Source organism: Echiichthys vipera (assembly GCF_963691815.1).
Source record: "Echiichthys vipera genome assembly, chromosome: 1".
NCBI lineage: Eukaryota > Metazoa > Chordata > Actinopteri > Perciformes > Trachinidae > Echiichthys > Echiichthys vipera.
This window is the reverse complement of record NC_139826.1, coordinates 16,564,511-16,584,207: the sequence shown is the minus strand read 5'-3', so window position 1 is coordinate 16,584,207 and position 19,697 is coordinate 16,564,511. Positions and strand designations below refer to the sequence as shown.

General features: G+C 41.6%; 1 protein-coding gene across 6 annotated transcripts in view; it reads right to left on the bottom strand.

The window, feature by feature from the left end:
* Window positions 1–19,697, bottom strand: part of myo5aa (myosin VAa) — a 53,492-nt gene that overhangs the window by 4,957 nt on the left and 28,838 nt on the right. For 2 of the 6 annotated variants that reach the window (XM_083921272.1, XM_083921271.1), the window contains exons 15-41: window positions 18,599–18,754; window positions 17,629–17,726; window positions 17,423–17,509; window positions 16,634–16,742; window positions 16,182–16,393; window positions 15,778–15,934; window positions 15,232–15,471; window positions 14,878–15,126; window positions 14,023–14,116; window positions 13,744–13,889; window positions 12,519–12,632; window positions 12,229–12,363; window positions 11,803–11,859; window positions 11,382–11,609; window positions 9,729–9,829; window positions 9,455–9,511; window positions 7,326–7,406; window positions 6,082–6,280; window positions 4,488–4,553; window positions 3,927–4,020; window positions 3,694–3,843; window positions 2,726–2,880; window positions 1,628–1,717; window positions 1,202–1,352; window positions 806–1,088; window positions 523–697; window positions 305–385 (exon numbers count right to left, since the gene is read on the bottom strand). In XM_083921272.1, coding sequence (XP_083777398.1) covers window positions 305–385; window positions 523–697; window positions 806–1,088; window positions 1,202–1,352; window positions 1,628–1,717; window positions 2,726–2,880; window positions 3,694–3,843; window positions 3,927–4,020; window positions 4,488–4,553; window positions 6,082–6,280; window positions 7,326–7,406; window positions 9,455–9,511; window positions 9,729–9,829; window positions 11,382–11,609; window positions 11,803–11,859; window positions 12,229–12,363; window positions 12,519–12,632; window positions 13,744–13,889; window positions 14,023–14,116; window positions 14,878–15,126; window positions 15,232–15,471; window positions 15,778–15,934; window positions 16,182–16,393; window positions 16,634–16,742; window positions 17,423–17,509; window positions 17,629–17,726; window positions 18,599–18,754 — 3,765 coding nt within the window. The remainder of the gene's footprint in view (window positions 1–304; window positions 386–522; window positions 698–805; window positions 1,089–1,201; window positions 1,353–1,627; window positions 1,718–2,725; window positions 2,881–3,693; window positions 3,844–3,926; window positions 4,021–4,487; window positions 4,554–6,081; window positions 6,281–7,325; window positions 7,407–9,454; window positions 9,512–9,728; window positions 9,830–11,381; window positions 11,610–11,802; window positions 11,860–12,228; window positions 12,364–12,518; window positions 12,633–13,743; window positions 13,890–14,022; window positions 14,117–14,877; window positions 15,127–15,231; window positions 15,472–15,777; window positions 15,935–16,181; window positions 16,394–16,633; window positions 16,743–17,422; window positions 17,510–17,628; window positions 17,727–18,598; window positions 18,755–19,697) is intronic. The other 4 variants (XM_083921276.1, XM_083921273.1, XM_083921275.1 and 1 more) reach the window with 2 other exon arrangements.

The window sequence follows — 19,697 nt, the reverse complement described above, 5'->3', positions numbered from 1 at the left end:
GACTGCCTGGAAGGTGGAAAAGTACATAAAGCAATATAAAATCTGTTTAGGAAAGTGGTGGTAAGTGTAGAGAAGGGCCGCTAATTTTGAATCAAGTGGTTCAAGATATGCAAGTATATTAGTGAAGTGCTGTCAGTTTGCCAACTGAGGGTTAAAATTAGTCACTATCAAATTAAAAACGAACACTAATAGATTTAGTTTGTGCTATAGTTTGGAAGGCGTGACTTCTTCAGGGTGTGTGTTCGCCAGGAGGAACAGTGTGTCCAGAAAACCATGTTGTGTTGATACACCTGGAGAAAATTACCTGTATGGTTCGTATGAATGAAACTGATACTCTCTCCTCAAACTCGTTGACCGGAGTGTAGAGGTTCAGGACCTTCACGATCTAGAAGAGAAACAACACAGAGACGTTATACCGACACGTTTTCTTAGCTCTTAGACTGACTGAGGTTGAGAACAAACTATTTAAAAAGCTGCTCTGTTTTCTTTGATAGTGGTGTAATAAATGACAGGAGAGCTCACCTGAGAAGTGGTGAGCGCCTGGCACATGGAGCAGATGGCCTCGGCGTCCTCGTCAGTCTTTTTCTTCACCTGCAGCAGCTGAGCGGCCTGGATCAGAGGCTCCAGGGTCTCCTTGGCTCCGCAAATCATAAGTCCTTTGTCTCTGAGCCACTCCTCTAACTGGCTGACATTGTACCTGCACACAGACACACATTATAAGTTAAGTGGTCACAACAACAACAAAAACACATGGAACAAATACTTGAAACAAAGCAGCTCCCCTCTGAGCAGCATCGTCTCCTACCTGATCTGCATGCCTTTGCTCCACGAGCACATGTCCTTGCGTAGCAGCAAGTTGTTGAGGGTGACGGCTCCGATGATGTAGAACTGCTGCTTCACAACCTGCTTAATGAGCTCGGGGTCGGTGCCGTGCTGGCACATGGTAGAGTGGAAGGCGCTGAGCTGCCGCAGGATGGAGTCCAGGGTGTCGGTGCCCTCGTCTGCGATACTTGACGTCCGCTTACGGAGACCTGTGGGCTTCACCCCTGACACCCCCTGGATGGTCTCGTGTTCCAGCATGCCCGAGACTGCAGGAAGCGTGCAAACACACAAGCATTGTGTCACGGGCAAATAACATCAATACGACGGTAGCATCAGCTTTTAGGAGTACACACACACTCAGACATGTACGTGCACACACCTATCATGGGCTGGAGGATGTTCTCCATGCATTTGATCAGCTGCTGGTAGATCTGGATGGCCAGGTCACTGATCACCTGTCTGTACTCTGCCAGGTCGAAGTTGGACAGACTGTGATCGTTCTGCCTCTGTGTGTTGTGCTTCATGAAGGCCTGAGACATACGGACACACGCAGATAGAAGGTTAAAAAAAAAAAATCACGATCATCTTTATTAAAACGCTATTCCATTCCAATCGATCACTGCATAAGCAATCATAGAAAATACATTTTTTTTTTTTTTTTTTACAAACTATACAAAAAAACATCTTAAGTTCATTTTTACATGTTCTGACCTCCGGTAGGTAGATTTGTTTCCATCACAAAAACTTTACCTAAACGTCAAACAGAAATGTACACAATCATGAATAGGGTTTGTTACAGTCTCACCTCATCTCCGCTGTATTGTTTCAGACAGTGTAAGAAGCGACAGGTGTTAGCCAACCAGAAGGAGACCGTCTCAAAGTCATCTCCTCGTTTCTGACAGGAAGAGGAACAAAGACTTGCAATCAGTAAACCAGCTGGTAATAGTCATACGTAATGGTATCAGACCCTCTCCAAGTCGAACATCCTGCAAATTAGGGCTGTGTGATATGGCAAAATATCTTCTATCCTGATAAAGGTAATTTCACACCTTAAAAACGATATATATTATGATATAGCATGTTTTCTGGTGATTCAATAAATAAATAAATAGTGTACATGGAATAACCATATGGGGCAACATATTTCTTTATACTCCTGTGTGAATTAAATACCTGACAAATGAAAACTACTGAGTATTTTATCATTTTATTGTATTATGCTGCGGAGATCAACGGTGAACATTCATGAACGGTGTTTGGCTTCCTTCAGTGGCACTACCGCACAAAGCACTCTGCCGAGCAGAAAACAACATAAAACTAAAACGAAACACTCATACAGCAGTCTCACAACCCATCGGCTTCCTGTCTGATGGCAGAAAAGCCTCTGGGGGCAACAGCTAATATTTCAGGCTTTCCGGCGTAGCCAGTGGATATCCGGGCCAAGACTTCCTCTTCCGAAGGGCGAACATTGTTCACAGCCCGATCAGCAACTTGAGACGTGATGAGGGAGTTGGAATTGAGAGACGACGTGCCTATAAACAGATATCTGCATATGAAGGCAGATAAATAATAACAAAATACTAAGGAAAACAATAGCTGTTGGGTTCTGTGAACGCATGATGGCTGCAGTGTTCCGCCTCGTTTGCTCTCCACACGGACTGAAGCCAAGCCTTCTCAGGCCTGCCTGAAGACTCACACACACACACACACACACACACACACACACACACACACACACACACACACACACACACACACACACACACACACACACACACACACACACACACACACACACACACACACACACACACACACACACACACACACACACACACACACACACACACACACACACACACACACACACACACACACACACACACACACACACGTTACATACCTTTAAGATTTTCTTAATGCTGTTGATGGTTGAGGTGAGCAGAGTGCGGACCTTCTGGTCATCATTGACGTAGTCTGCATGTCTCAGACACATGAACAGGATGTAGGCTGGCAGACCTGGGATCAGGTTCACGGCTACACCACGAGGCTTCAACTCTGGAGAGATGAGAGGAGGAATGACATGAGTGATGGACTGAAGAAATCATTAGAAGAGGAGTTTCTGCAGTCATACAAAGCTTCAGGTTCTACAGACGAATTTTAGATTTCAGACTGTAGAAGCTGCGAATGACCCCTTATTTTTTTCCTACATTATTATATTATTGAAACTATTTTGTTGTTTCGTTTTTATTGAGAAATGGGGTCGATGTATTGCAAAGTTATCTTAAAGCTACAGTCGGCAAGCCTGGCAGAACGAGTTGACTTTCAAATGTTTACAACTCTCATGCCCCTCCCCCACTACCAACGAGCTCCTCCGCTCCCTCCCATCGAGTGCTCGTCTGTGCGCGTGCACCAGATTCCTGAGAACGTGCCTGTGTCTTCTCTCATTGATAAACGGCATGGGGTACACGCTTCATGGAGGTAGGCTGGCTAACTTACTCATAGATAGAAATTGCTAACGTCATTTAGTGTATGCCTAGCTTGAGGCGTGTGCATGTGATACTGTAATATGCGTGAGGTGGGGGGGGGGTGGATCTGTGGCATGTGCACGAACTGTGAACTGCGCTGAGTGGACAGGAGGATAAGGGCTTGGTCGTTTTTTGCAAAACAAATAAAATGCTCTAGGCCGACGTAGAGGTACGTTTTTTTTCTGAAACTGGATGATTTATGTTGTTCTATCGGAGCATAGTGACTGCAACTTTAAAAAGAACAGTTCCAAATCACTTTGTCAAAATGCAACCAAAAAGGTCCTTAAATTACCTCTTTAAAATGTATACATTTTTGTTGTTACTTGCTTCAATTTGTTCTTACCAAGGATGAGGTTCTTGACCAGTTTGAGCTCATCCTCCTTCTTGTATTCTAGCATCCCTTGGAAATCTTTTTCCCTGCGGGGAATATTGACAGGGTGAATCGGCTCGTCCACCATCTGTCCCGGAGACGTCTGTCCCTCGGTTTGGCCCGCTGGGAGACACACAAGACATGACGGTTAGGAGATGCCCTGTAGTGCAGCACTCAAACACGGGTATGATGGCTTTCTCTCGTACCTCCCATCTCCCCGATCCTCTTGGAGTAAACCTTCAGCTGCTTCTTGAGCTTGCGGATGGTTCGGTCCTGCTTCTCCAGCTGCTCCATTAGATCCTGAAGCAGGTTGGAGTGATGGAGACGGATAAAAAGAGAAAGAAAACATAAAGAATAGTGAGGACACAAGGAAATCCTCTGACTTATCAGATTGCTCCACACTGTAGCCCTCCAGTAGTAAAAAGAAACCCTTTTGTAAATCAGTTGTTGGCATTACATCAGCCAAAGTCTTGGAAACAAACAAACAAACAAACAAACAAACAAACAGGAGGGGCAGGGGGAGGTTTTAATCAACATGAGAGCTGCTGTGCTGATTGTTATTTTCATAGGAAGAGAAGTTACGGGACTCGTGGCTGTTAGAAACGTGAAAAAGGTGCTGAGCTGCTCCGCTGTGAGTTAGAGGACGCCGCTGTGGAGAGTTAGAGCGACGTTCAGCGTTCTTTCATTCAAAACACATGACCTCAGTTAGTCCTAACACATGCAAACACACATGCATGTACACACACATACACTCCGTCTCTACATACAACCATCCGTCGCAAAATGATGACTCGAGCCTCTTGGGATGCTGTGGGGTCTTCAGCCAGGAGTTCCTGTCAGGTGACACCATCCACACAATTGAGTGTGTGACACCTTTCCAGTATTTGTGGGAATGAAGCCGAACAGCTTCAATGACATAATCCACACCGTCTTTATGTAACATGGGAGAAAATCTATCTGTAGATCAGATTCATTTTCTTCCTCAGATTCAACACAGTATTGTGAAACTGCATTACTAAACTTGAGTGGATATGCTAAATAATCTTTTGGAGTGTGTGTGTGTGTGTTGGTATTACAGACGTCCTGAGGTAAGACTATTTCAGCCCAGGTCCCCACATTAAACTAATTCCGTCTGAAAAGGGCTTTATTCCGAAACTCTGTGCTCTGTATAACCAGATGAACAACCTGAAGTCAATCATTTTCACATCGTTATCTTATAAGCCTTTTGTATGAAGGAAAGTTCACAGTTGGTGTCCCCAAAGTCTTCATGCTCTTGAGAAATGATGATCAGTTTGTCAGGTCACATTATTTTATTATAAGTTCAAACTATTTTGCTGGTTGTTGACTTTTCACTTTACTAAACAGCTCAATATACCATTAACAATTAGGGTTGGGTGATATGGCCAAAATCTTCTACCAGATATAGGTAATTTCATATCTTGATAACAATGATATAGCATGTTTTCTGGTAATTAAATAATTACTTATATGAAAGACGTATTTTTGTATACTCCTCTGTGAATTAAATACGACAACTTGAAAAGTCCTGAGTGCTTTAGAGCAAAATGAACATAACGTGCCACAATCAGAATGTATAGTGTGCGTCATCCAAATAACGCAATTATTGCTGTTTGGCTGTTTTTTTGTATTGTTTTGATGATTTTTATCATCATCTCACCCAGCCCTAGAAACAACAAAATTTGATGATGCAGCAAGCATCGCTCTCTTTGCGTCTGTTGGAAGTTAATAAGGTGTAACAGATTTACAGATTTAACCTTTAAAGTAAAAGTTCGACATTGTGGGAAATTTGCTCTCTGGTGGAGAGATTCTGTCGGTTACCACTTCTACTTTTGTTTGGATTAAACGTGATATATATATATATATTTATATATGTATATAACACGTTTAATCCAAACAAAAGAAGAAGTATTTATATATATATATATATATATATATATATATATATATATATATATATATATATATATATATATATAAAGATATAACGTGTTAATAAGTGAGGTTTAGAGGTACTGGTAGGTGGATTTACTTACCTTTGGATGCAGCCAAGCCAGCTGTTTTCAGTGCGCTCTATGCGAAGCTCTTGGCTACTTATTTTTTTACGTTTATGCTAAAAGTGCTTTACAATGTTAGCTACATCAAATCCATCATGTATATTGGAAATTGAAATGTCCTTAGATAAAACCTTATATTTGAATATTTGAACATACAATGAATGTTCAGTTGGAGTCTGATGTTTAAGTGTGCTGAGACTCTTAGCGACGTGCACTTTACGTGAACTGAGGTTGAAGTTGACATTTCCCTGAGCCAGTATGCATCCGTGTGTGTGTTGCAACGTACCAGGTTCTCGTTGGTGAGCCGGGTAATCTCGTGTTGCAGACTGGCTTCGATTCGGGCCTCTGGAGGCAGCTGGAGGTTTTGAGCCAAGAGCTGCTGCTGACGGTTGTTCTCCTCCTTCACATTCTGCAGCTCGCCGCGCAATGACTCCACCTCATTATCATAACCTCTCCGCTGAGTCTGCAGCTGGTGCTCCAGTAACCTGGGGAGGGAGATGAAACCAGAGAGGGAAGAAGAAGGGAGGAGGTGTGCCAAAGATGAAACAGGGAAGGAGGGTTGATAGGAGATGAAGGGAAAATCAGGAGAGAGAGGGCATAAATGAGAGGAGAGGAAAAGAAATCAGCATTAGTGAGTTAAAGAACGCAAAACAGTGGGAGAAGGAGTTTTCACCACTGTGAGGTGATGCATGACATCAGCAAGTTTGCTAACTTCACTCAGGCAGTCAGTTATCATGTGGCAATTGGTTAACCAACATCCACCACCTTTCTTCCACCTATTAATACGAGCATAGCAGCAATAAAAAATAAATGGTTGTCTTACTTCCGGTCTCCATGTGTAATTTTTAAGAGACATTGTTAAGGAAAATAGTAAGCGCTGAAGGTCCTCAGTGATTAGATTAAAGTCATATGGTGTGTGATAACAATTCTTAGGGTTTGTTTTAAATATTAAGAACGCACAAGTTGTTCTCACTGTTAAAAGTACTTGTACATGAGTATAAATGTATCTGCAGTAAGTATCGAGTTACATGCAGCTGTAACATTTAAAAGACTGTCATTGAGTGAGTAAAGCAAGGTCAGGGTGAGACAAAAACATTTTTTCTGTTGTGGCAAAAGTATTGATAGTACCCAAGTAGACTACATGGTAAACTGACTTTCTGAAGCACCAAACGTATTCACTGTTCTCCCTCGTAGGGCCAGTCTAATGAGTCCTGGGGGCCATATGCATTACATAAAAAGTAGGTGTAGGGCCTATATGGCTGTTAAGGAGAAACTAAGACATGCTCTGTCTAAATCTGTGAAACGTTCTTACTATTCTAGAGGAGTAAGTGTCACATGTCTTAAACTGGCCAGCTGAAGAAAATACATCAAAAGATAGATGTGAGAGAAAACTCTGAAAGGTTGACAAAGCATGAGAGAGAGAAAAGAAGTGGACAAAGAAAAACAGCAGCACACATCCCTCTCCTGTGCAAAGGGAAAAACGACGTATCATGCTAGAAAAAAACACTTGTGTTTAAAACCCAGTTACACCTGATGGTTTCCTTTAAGCCCTGATTAACCAGCCACAGCTCTCCGTCCTCATTCAGCTTATGGAGGTCTGGAGCGGCAGATCTGACCGACACACAACACAAAGGGAACATGAACAACACAATGACAAAAAGAAAAGGGTGTGATGCTTGGGTTGGGGAAAGACAGCAATAATATGCCCTTTTCTCTTTATCAAATTAAAGCTTTATTATCTGGAGTTTAAGGGGGACTGAATGTGACTCTGGAGGAAAACCTGTCTATCTACCTGTTGGTGGACCTTCATTTATTTCGTTTAGCCATGCAGCTTCTCAAGTGGAAACTTTCTAAGCCATTAGGACTGTGATGAACCTATGTGTAATTTTAATTACTTCTGATTTAAATTATTCTGGTACCCTCAAAATCATGTTATCTGTGTCATTGCACTACTGATTACAACAGTGGTAAAGTCCTCTGTCAGTGCAGCCTGCTGTGTACTAAATACAGTATGGTGTGCTTACAGGGAGCAACATGAGAGAAACTGAGGGACAGAGGCAGGGATGCACATTGCAACGTTTTGGGGAAACACTGATGGGTGAAAGTTTTCCCTGAACACTGTTATTTTAATTATACTACATCGCTGCTTAAAAACAGGGACAACGTCTGCAGTTAGCTACCCACTGTTTGTGTATCCCCTATGACATCTTGATAATGCATGTATGCAGGATTGAGTCCAATGAGATGAAATAAATATTTTTAAAAAATGGAGCAAACATGATGGGTCCTCGCAAAAATATTTCTGTGTATTGACATTCAATTCTTTAAAAGTGTGCTGTGCATCTTTGCTTCAACAAACACAGAAAACATGTGGGCTTTCATGCAGGCTTTATGCCAAACTCATTCCATAAAGCTGAGACAGGAGGCTTCCTACAACAGCATCCGACCTATCACTGCTCCATAGTCCGTGCGCGATGAAGTCATGTTGTAAATCTATGTGTTAATGAAGGTTAAACTACGACTGAAGATTGCATATATACCTTTTCAGCTCAGATTTCCATGCTTTCATGCTGCACATTTGTAAACACTGCAATGTAAATATGAAGTTCTCCAAAAACAGGCCCGAGGTTTTGAAGCCACTGAACTTTCTTTGTTTTGTGGTAAAAAAGAGAAAATACCTTCAGTTAAAGGGACAGTTCACCCCAGCATAGAATAAACATATTTTTCCTCTTGCCTGTATTTTTTACTCTGGATTGTCACGTAGTGTTGGAGATATCGTCTGTAGAGATGTCTGCCTTCTCTCTGATGTAATGGAACAAGATGACACTCCAAAAATGGTGTGGGCGGTAGGGTCAAGTCATCAAAGTGACATCCCTACACCTACCCGACCAATAGCGAGTCGAACTCGGCTGTCAATCATGAAGTTTCACCGCGTTTTTATAGCATTGAATAATTAATTAAAACCCAACTTACAAGAAAAACACTTGAACAATCATCAGCGTGATAAAACTACCTACAGGGACAGAAACAATAGTTGAAAAAAAATGTATTTCAGATTTACTTAAATTCTTTAGTTTGGCCCATGTCCCATCTGCTAACATAGCGGGGGCTTATGACTTATATACTGCAGCCAGCCACCAGGGAGGCGATGCAGATGCTTTGGCTTCACTTTCAAGGAACAGTCAAGCTGTCCATCTTTATATACAGTTTATGGTTGTGAGCAGTTTGATATAGTGCCATCTAGTTCCATCATCTCTACGGACAATATTTCCAACACGGGACAACATGCATTTTTTGATTTTGGGGTGAACCGTCCCTTTAAAAGAGACTTGCTCTTCTTCATGCTGAACAATAAAATCTCAGGCAGACCTATAAGTCCTAAAATTCCAAAGCCAAACACACATTCCTAGACTTCAAATATGCGTAGACACAGTCTGTTAGAGCAGATAAAGACCTATCCTGCAACTACAGCTGCTACAATATTCAACATGCTGTTAGGGCAGAAAACGCCACTCAAAGCTACCCAAGCTTTCATCAGCACCACGCTGAAAACAGCTTCGGTAATATCAGTCATTTTGGAACATTTTCAACCCGGTTTGGCATCAGCATGGCCATGCATGCTCTGTTCCATGATACATAGGCCATGTCGCGTTGGTTACCTCAGCCTACTCAGGAGATCACTGACTTCCAACGGCTTACGCATGAACCTAGGAGATCTGTACAGGACAAGGCAGTGTTCACAAGCAAACATTTTCCTGTGTGTTTATATGTATTTATATATATGGTATATATCACAGTAACACTAATAATGGAGTGAGAGCTCAGTAAGATACAAAATTTGGACAATAGACAGATCCGGTGCTTGGAGTGAATTTAACACAGATAAATGTGAAGAGCTTGGGATTGCGAGGAGAACTGGCTGTGACAAAGTACCTGTTGGTGTCTTTGAGGCCGACGTAAGCTTGCTTGAGTTCATCAGCGTCTTTCAGTTTGGACACATCTTCAGCATAGACAGAAGGCTCAGTCATGGTCTCCTAGACAAAGGTAAGCAAGAGGGATACATGAGAAAGAGTAACACCACATTTAAAAGAGTGAGAGTACTGTTTAGGTGTATGAATGAAGACAAGCGACTCCATGGTTTCATGACTATGAGTCAACACTGCTGTGGGGAGTCAGCATGTGTGTTGTTGACCCCCTGCCAGCATCACTACAGCTGCTGGCTACAACTGTCCTTTTACTCTGACAGACAGTTGAAGCCTCAAGCTCAAACAGTGTCGAGCCATCAAGTGATGCCTCGGCTACAGTCGTCGCTCTACAGGGAACATCCCTTCACAGTAGTGGCATCTTTTTCTAGCGTCATGAGACAAAAGGTGCTGAGCATCAGCTGATAAGTAAAAAGGTTCAAGGTCACTTGTGTTTAAAGTCACATGTTCATGTGACTGTTGTATGACAGTTTGATATGAAGAGAAGGCTCATTTTTTAGCATTAAAGAGAGACACTTGCTGGGACTAACTGGACTGGATCCAAGTAAAATCAATATTTGAGCAACTTCTCGTGAAAATATACAACCTTTCGCCACTGAACAACCCCCAAAAGATCAGGTCTCTTAGGTGAAAATTTTTGATTAGCTTGTAGTGGGGTTACACCTCACCTGCACATATACTTTATTTTCTATTTACTTTTTGTAAAGTAGACTTAGACTTTTATGTCTAACCTTTCTTTAAAATATGTGTAAATAAAACATCTAAGGTATCTAAGGGTCATAGTTTTAAGTTACGTTAACTGTTCCTAGCAGTAGTGGAAAGAGCTGCACTTGTTTTGAAATGGACGTAGAGCAAACAACTGGCCTGCTCCTGCTATAATGACATTCTGTATTGATTGCTGGATCGGATTTCTTACCTAACGAGGTTTTACAAAAAAAAATAAATGTCAAATGCTCATGCATGAAGCAGTTTTTTTAACTGTACCTTCTCATCCTGTGGGAAAGCGTGGATGGAGGAGAGAAGGTGGAGACAGGAGAGTTAGACACATTGATGGTGCAGTGAAAAACACAGCTACATACAGTGTGAACAATAATGTGATTTAATTATAATTTCAGAGTTCAGATGTCAAACAAGTAATGTTCAAGTCGTATTTTGCCATTTAGACACAAATTAAACAGATTTTAATCCTGTTTTAAAGCTTAAAAAAAGGAAGTCTCAGATTTTAGTTTTTTTCTCAAGTGCATGAACAAAACGTAAAAGTTATTCATTAAATATTAAAAAGAAATAATGGTGGAAACCTGAGATAAAATCACTGCTGGCAAAATGTAATAAAAGTGATCTTTAGGCCATGAGAGATTTGACCTAATCTTTTTTTGGGATATAGTGCTAACAAGTAGACAAACATAGAAGCAGACATGGGTGGAAAAATAACACACAAATATAAGAAGGTGGATGCAAGCGGGTTACCATCTAAATCTATCTTCCTCCCACACAGAACAACACTGTGTGAGAACATCACAACCTTTGATCTTTTCCAGTTTAGTAGTTGTGATGGATGTACTTTCCCTCTTTGAACACCGAGAAAACAGAGATGTTTCTCTACCTTGTGGTGCATGGCTTCCTTCTGGCTGACCAGCTGGGAGCGCAGGATCAGCACCTCTTCCTTTCGGACGTCCAGCTCCTCACAAGAGGCGTTGAGCTGCTCTAAGAGCACCTTGTAAGCTGGGGAGCCTTGAGCCCCAGCGCCTGTAGCTGCGTTACCCAGCAGGCTTTGCCTCATCTCCGCCAGGTTATGCTTCAGTTTCTTGTTCTCCGACTCCAGCTCCTGACGCTGAGGAGTAAACAGATTCAGTGTGTGGGTTTCATAGTTAAGATAAGTGGCAAATGAGGTAGTTTCTGAAGCTATGGCAGGTATAACTGTGGTAAAGGAGGTCTGGCTTTGGATCAACTTATCCTCTGGAAGCAGTGAGTGAACAGGTGCTAGTGTTGATACATTTCTACTTCACTCTCCTCTGACAGCTCACCTTCAGGGACTCATACTCCAGCTCTGCCCCGCGAGCCTTCTTAAACTCTGTGTAATCCTGAAAAAAGGAGCAAAACGTGGTGATGAAGAGTTGTTTGGGACACAGATAAAGTCTTTAATACATTATGCAGATCAGTTGGACACAATAATGGGAACACAGCCTAAAAAGGGGATATATTTTCCTGTGTAATAATAACCAATGTGTTGACTAATGAAGCACCTAAATTAAGTACATAGAAGAAGAAAAGCCTCTTATTATATTAAAAGAGTTGTGTAATTATTATACTGGGTTGTTTCCTATATTACGGGGTGTTAGAAAGGGCACTATAAAGCATTACTGTATGTCTCCCCCCTTTTACCATACCATATTCACTTTACTGACATGTGTCAGTAAATATATTTCAGAGTTCAGTGTGGGTGTCAGTACCCTGGATCTAGCCCGCTGGAACTGGTCCTCTTTGTTTTCCAGTTCGTTGCGCAGCGACTGCTTCTCTTGTTCCAGCTCTGTGAGACGTTTCTGCAGCTTGAGGGTTAGCGAAGTGTCTATTCCTCGTGTCACGTCCTGCACCACAAAAAACTGTTAGGCCATGAAAAGTATTTAAACATCTATTTTAAAATGAAAGGCCACTTTAACGTCAGTTTTTTTGACAGCAGAAACCATGTCTCTGTATTTTTCCTCTTATTAAGTGTGACCCTACTTAATGCCAACATTCTTACTTCGGCGGCACGGGAACCGTCTTCCAATTCGGCGTACTCTGAGTTGTACGTGTACTCTGATTCGTTGCTGCTGTGGGTGGAATCTGTTCTCCTGTGGCCAGGCTTTGACGAGTTCTACAGATGAGAGAGAAAACAAGCTTTTTAACTTCAAAACCACAGTGTTGAATGCTAACTGTTTGTTTACTGCTGCTTTGGTAAACCAACTTGGTGTAGAGAAATATTAAGGACAGACAGGAAATGGGGTGAGAGAGAGACGGAAGACATGCAGCAAAGGGCCGCAGGTCAGAGTCAAACCTGCGGCCGCTGTCTTGAGGACCATCAGCCTCTTTACATGGGGCATCTGCTCTAACCACTGTGCTAGCGGCCACCCAGATAGCGATTTTTAAGCTTTCAGTTCTACAAGTATCGTGTTTCGATATCACAATGTATTTCGGTTTCTGAGTTTTTAACACTATACCATGTGGAAAAACATACACTTTTAGAGACATTTACTTTGGCAAATCTCTAAACATTTTTTTTATTTCCAGCACGTATGTTGTCAGAGATGTCCTGAAGTCAGAACCTCAAGTATTCAGGAATGTAGCTTTTTCAAGGTACAAATATAGACATTAACTTTGAAATATCTCTAAATTGATTCTGTAAAAATGCTTGAAGTGTGTCAGAGTTGTCCTCAGCTCAAATGTATCAGTCATTGTTAAATCAGTCATTATTTAGTTTTTCCAGCAACTCCAAATAAAATATCAAAGAATATGACATTTCCCTCACAACTTAGTGGTATTTTCTTTTTTCATTTATAAAAGGGACAAAGTTAGCTATAATTCTATTAATCTAATTTCCATATATTTTGTATGAACATAGTCACACCTGTATCTTTCTACAAACGTCTGTTAACCATACTCTGGATATAAAATGTGAGGGTGCAGGTCGCATCCCTCCGGATCACGGACCATTTGCTATTTCCTGCTTTCTCACTTCAGCTTGTTTTGGGAAAAACAGATGTGACGTAACCTGACAAATATACCACAATACAAAAGCGATGACTTCTACCTATCTCCACAAAGACTATAATGAAGGAACTGAATCTTTTCAGTCAGTTTAGAATTAAATTTAAATTTAAATTGTTACACTTAAGTGAATCAATTTTCTTTCCTCCACTATTAATCATGTTTATAAATATGGTAAACCTCTCATCAGTGTTGGCTGGGTGTGTGCATATGTTCCTCACCGAGGAAACCATTTCCTCTTTGAGGTCGTCGTGTTTTTCCTCGAGGCGACGGTGTTCTGTCAGGAGATTCTGGTAGCGAGATCGCTCCTCGTTCAGATCGGTCTCTAGCTGCTGAGTCTCCTCTGCTATGGCACGGACCATTTTCTCTGATGGGACAAAACATGAAGAAGGAGTAGTTTTAAAAAATAAATAAAAATACACATATTGCAGGGTTAAAGAGACAATTAACATGTTTCTGCGTGACTACATGGATGATTCATATGGTGATGTTTTTCATACCTGTCATCTGCTGACTCTGTTCCTGAATCAACCTGTTCAAGTCGTCCTTCTCCTTCTTCAGCGAGCCATTCTCCTGCTTCAGCTCCGAGACCATCTACGTAAACACATGCACGGAAACAAATGATCCTTAAAGCGCATTTTGAGTAACCAAGGTGACTGTCAGCATCTCTGTCCAAGTCCACGCTACAGATGTAAATGTGACGGATTTGACATTTATTTTGGACATTTGTAATCCAACATGTTACTGTAACTCCTAGTCCTAATGAAGACAACATACTAGACTAAATAAAAAAATAAATACAAATACAATACATAAAACAACACAGACACACACAGTTTAGTGGCTACCTCACTGGCACACTACTCTATCTCGTGTGCTCACCTGCCCCAGGGCAACAGTGCCCTCTGAGCCCACCATGTCCCCTTTTCCCCCTGATTCGATCTTGCTCCTAAATTGGGGAAAAACTGTTTTCCTCTGGTACCAATATGAGGCATGATGATGTAAGAAATGTATTGAGGTATATATATTTCCAGGAAACTATGGTAGATTGTTCTCATTGGGAGCTGTTTCTATTGAACGTGGTTTTAAACTAGTAATAAGACAGCCTTACTAACAATGGAAAACTAAGTGGAGGAGAGAAGACAGAGGAGGTTTTAAGTGAACAAGCAAAAAGTGAATTTTTCTTGAAATTAAAAACCTCAAAATTATTCTCTAAAAAAGGGTTCAAATATGCAACCAGAAGGAAACATCTCCGTCCTACAACCAAGAATAGGGATAGAGAAACACACAGTTCTGAACAGGGAGACGGAGGACAGATAAGTGGTGGACAGATATTGATGTGGCTCACTACTCACTTTCTCCATTTCGTCCCTGTAGGTTTGCGCCCAGTCCTCGATGGTCTTTTTCTCCTTCTGTGTGGAGCTCAGCTCCTTCCTCAACTTCTCCAACTCCTCCAGCAGCGAGGTCACCTTGTTGCCTTTGTTCTTTGCATCCTCCTCCGCCCCGCGCAGCCTGTTCACCTCGGCACGCATCCGCTCGCTCTCTGCTGTGTAGGAATTCTCCAGACTGACTAGCCTCTCGTTGACTGACCGGTTTTCCTTGCTCTGGAGGCATTGGACAGATCATAAAGCAGGGAAAACAAACACTCAGATGACAATAAATGAATCAATACATGAGGCCACAAAAATGGGGAAGAAAGCGCATCTCACCTGCTCGTCGATTCTCCTCTGCAGCTGCATGATCTTGTTCTCCATGCCTTTGTTGAGCTTCTTGAAGTGCTCCACTGAGCGAGCCTCGATTTTCAGCTTCTTCAACTGGCGTCGGGCCCTCATCCTGCGGATGCAGCATTGCAGGTAGACGATGGAGACAAGGCAGCGCTTGTACCAGCACCGAGCCAACCAGCCACGGACACGCTTCTGAATGATCACAACCTTGTGCTCCCGCAGTAACTACAGACAGTCATAGAAACAGTAAAGGGGAAGCAAAGAGAGATAAGAGCAGGAGGATACACTACGCAGTCAAATACTTTATATTTACTTTATTTTAATTTAAGCTAAATATTACTTTTTGTAATTGTCGCAATTGTTTCTCTTGTTACAGTTCATTTGTAGAAGTGAGTCAATAAGACAGTAAAGGGAAATAACTGTATCATGAGTATCAGAACTGTTTTATCGCTGAATTCTTGTTTTAAGCTCACTCTCAGGACTGATTAGGATAATTATATATATTTTGCGGCATTTTGGGATGTGTCTTACCGCCTGGTACTTCTGCCTGGCCATGTAAGCTCTGAGGATTGTCTGCATGACCAGAGCTGCAGCCTGCTTCTGCCTGTAGCGTTTCTTCTCCACGCACATCCTCTGGTACTTCTGGATGATGGTGGCCGCCTGTGTGCGACGCATGAACTTGGCCAGGCTGGGGAGACCCAAAATAAACATGTCTCAACTAACTCATATTCAAACTTTTAACACAACTTACGACCTTAGGTAGTTCAACATTGGACTTATTTAACTGCAATAACAATAATAATAACACATGTTTTTTACAGCAATGTCTACAAAAAAAACAAACACAATCGGTCAAACGATGTACAATGTCTTTGCATGTGATTGTTCTGTTTTAATGGATGAAGCGTGATGCATATCAGGTTCAACTGACTTACCAGCGAGCCTGGTATCCTCTGGTGAACCTCTGGATGGTGATGGCAGCGCTGCGCTTGCGAAGATACTTCTTGCGCGCCAGCCAGCAACGGATGGTTTTCTGGATGCGAATGCAGGCAACACGCAACTTGTCCGCCCTCAACTTCTCCAGGTAGGCAACCTGGCCTGCCCTGAAGAAGATCTTAGTCTTACCAAACTGGTATTTATCCTGGTCCTGCAGGAAGGAGCAGAGATCAGGAGTAAGGCCGTGATTGGAACAAAAACAGACAGATATACTGTGTGTGGAACTCTTAATACTGTTTTACTTGCACAGAAGGAAAAAGGGGCCAAACAAAGGACTCAGATATGCAAAACAATCAGAAATCCATTTAAGATTTATATGCCATAGGCGATAGATACTCAGTAAACCCTCATGTCTCCTTTAAAGGAAAGGAAAATCTCAAGACAGTCTGACCTGCACAAGTTTCTCCAGAACATTTCTGCACGTCAACTTCCTGTCAGGTAACACGTCCTTCTGCTTCATCAGCACTCTGTAACGGCTGAAGAACTCCTGGTATGTCCATCTGACACAAACACACACACACACACACACACACACACACAGACACATACACGCACGCACGCACACACGCACGCACGCACGCACGCATGCACACACACAACACACACACAGTTAAAAGACTGCCATGATCCACACATTTGATTTCTTTTTTCTTTTTTACCAAATTCAATTTGCTGTAAAGAGATACATTACCACATTACACATGTAATGTGTGTTTGCGGTGTTGGGTTGTAAAATGCATTGAATTATTTCTGTAAGGTGACTCATCCTGACTGAAATCCTAACTTAATACTTTGCATTATATATATATTTAAATGTTATTCCAAAACTTGTGTGGGAATAATGTTGTATACTTCTCACGCAAAAAAATATTTCCTTTCTCTTGGGTTCTAAAATATTAAATATTTAGCAAAAATATCTACTGTACACTAAACCAGACAAACAGTCTCCTCTACAGGGAGCAAAACAAAGGAGAAAGCTGATCACTTGTTCAAATAACAAAGAACCCAATCAAATCAATCCTGCACCGAGCTGCCAGGCTGCATTGATGTATGGATCTATTAAGACATATATCTATGTACAGCAGAATCTTAACTTGCTTAACTTTAAGGACACAACGCATATCACATCACAAGAGAGTGTATGGGAAACAGCAGCAGTGTTGCTGGGATGCATCAGTACCTGGATGGGAAACCTGCAGCAGAGATGCGGATGGTTTCCAGGACACCACAGGCTCTGAGCTGCTGCACCGCACGTTTAGGATCAAACCTGCCAACAACAAATAACCACAGTCAGTATGTCTGAAAATGATTTACACCTGAGCGAAGCTGTTGACCTAGAGAACATGAATAATGAATTTTTCATAAACAGAGAAGAGGAAGACTCACGTGAAGGCCATCTTGAAGTCATTGGGTTTGATGCAGCGTACATAGTGCGGAGTGGTTGCGTTCAAAGTATCCATCAGCATTTGCAGAGAGTTACGGAACTACAAGAGAGAACCATCATCACCTTCATCATCATCATCATCATTTCCTTTGTAGGTGTACACTGGGCTAAGTGCATGTATAAAATGCACAGGCTGTTTTCAGATTTATAATCAATATAAAAACAAACAACAGAGATAATGTACTTCAAATCTATTAAAAGGATAAAAAAATGTATTGATATCACTTAGAACTTACTGAAATCTCAAGTTGCCATTATTTCTATTGTTTATGTAGCTGCAGTTCACAACTAGTAGTAATAAAAACAAATTCTTAAGAATTAATTTGGAAAAAACAGTCATGTATATGGAAGCCATGGAGAGGCAAGTGAGATTTTCTTTCCTTCTTGTGATCCATTTTCTAAGTTTGATCTAAATTGTTTTCTCTGATGTACATAATTTAACAGGTAAAAAAAGTGTTTGTTGTTGTAATACTCATTATAAATACTCAAAGAGTGCACCACTACCATTGCTATGCAACAGCTTGTGTCCATGGATGTGCTGCACTCTTTTGGCTGAAATGAGTTTTACAACGACAAAAACGATTACCAAAATTGTCAACTGCTAATTTTCCCTCAGCTCATATTTTCTTCTCATATTAAGAAAAAAAACCTTGAAAAATGATCTCATCAAAGCTTTTTTTCCCACCTGTTTTTAATGCATAAACATGTAAGAGAAAACAGTTAAGATCAGATTTAGAAAATGGATTACCAGAGAAAGAGTCTCACCTTCCTCTCAGGGCTTCCGTACATGAGATATACTGTCAATGTGATCCGAAATGCATCGGATCTGACCTTATTTTCTGCAATTAGATTTCACCCACGCATGTAACTGCATCAGTTCACGTAACAAAAACACTGGAAAGAGGCATCAACCTGGCAGCCGACAGTCTTCTTGTGCTCCTTGCTGCTCTTGTCACGGCCCTTGTCAGGTTTGATGCTGAGGCGCGTCCGGCCTCCGGTGCCAGGGACCTGACCGGTAGGAGTGGTGGCTTTCTCCTCGTCCTGGAACAGCTCTACCAGCAGGTCAAACTGGGAACAGCAGCCCGCTTACAGTCAAAAACCGTCACAAACAGAACAGCTGATAGCAGCCTTAGATGCTCAGGCAATATTGATTTACTGAAATATAAGTTAACTACAGACCATTTGGTCCTGGACGTACTGTTAAATTAAGCTTCAGTGTAACTACAATGCATTTTGTGCTATGATGAACAGTCTTACAATACATGGCATGCATATGGATTTCTTACCTATAGCACATGGTCTTACAAAGCACAACAGCTTTTGTTTGAGCATTTGCCACAAGCCTTAATAGTTCGACTTGAGTGTTGAAACCACAGTGTTGAGTATTTTTAAATGAATAAAGTAATCTAGTCTAGTAATCAACTGTAAAGACAGTTTGACATAAGAGTTAAGTAGATGAGTGAGTAGATGTCACTTGATTTGTTGATTAGCGTTTGTTAAACTCAGTCACAGTCAGAGAGTTGTTACAATGTTTTAAAAAGCCAATAAAAATAAAGAAAGGTTATGTTTTTTCATATATGACTATATGCAGTGGCCATATATGACTGCATGGCATCATCTTGCCATGGTGTTATGACATAAATAGTATCATGTACGATGCACGCGCACATCATTCATGTTCCATATAACACTGAGATTATATGAGGAGGATGCTGTGTTATGTGCAGCTTCAGGTCCTCCTGCTTTGCTCGCAGCGTAGCCATGCTGCTTCTCTCGCCAGCGCCATTAAGCAGGATAATCTGGACAGCCACGGCCACAAGGGCTTTACGTGTTGCTTGCTCTCAGCGTCACTCTGAAAACATAAAAATATCCTCCTTCCTTTGTCCCTTGTTTTTATGTCCAACCCCCTTTTCTCCTCCCAGAGTGCCTTTAGTGCTCCCCATGCAGCAAACAAAGGCACACACAACTTCAATCTCCTCAGTGCCATTAAGAGTGATAATAACTCGGTGCC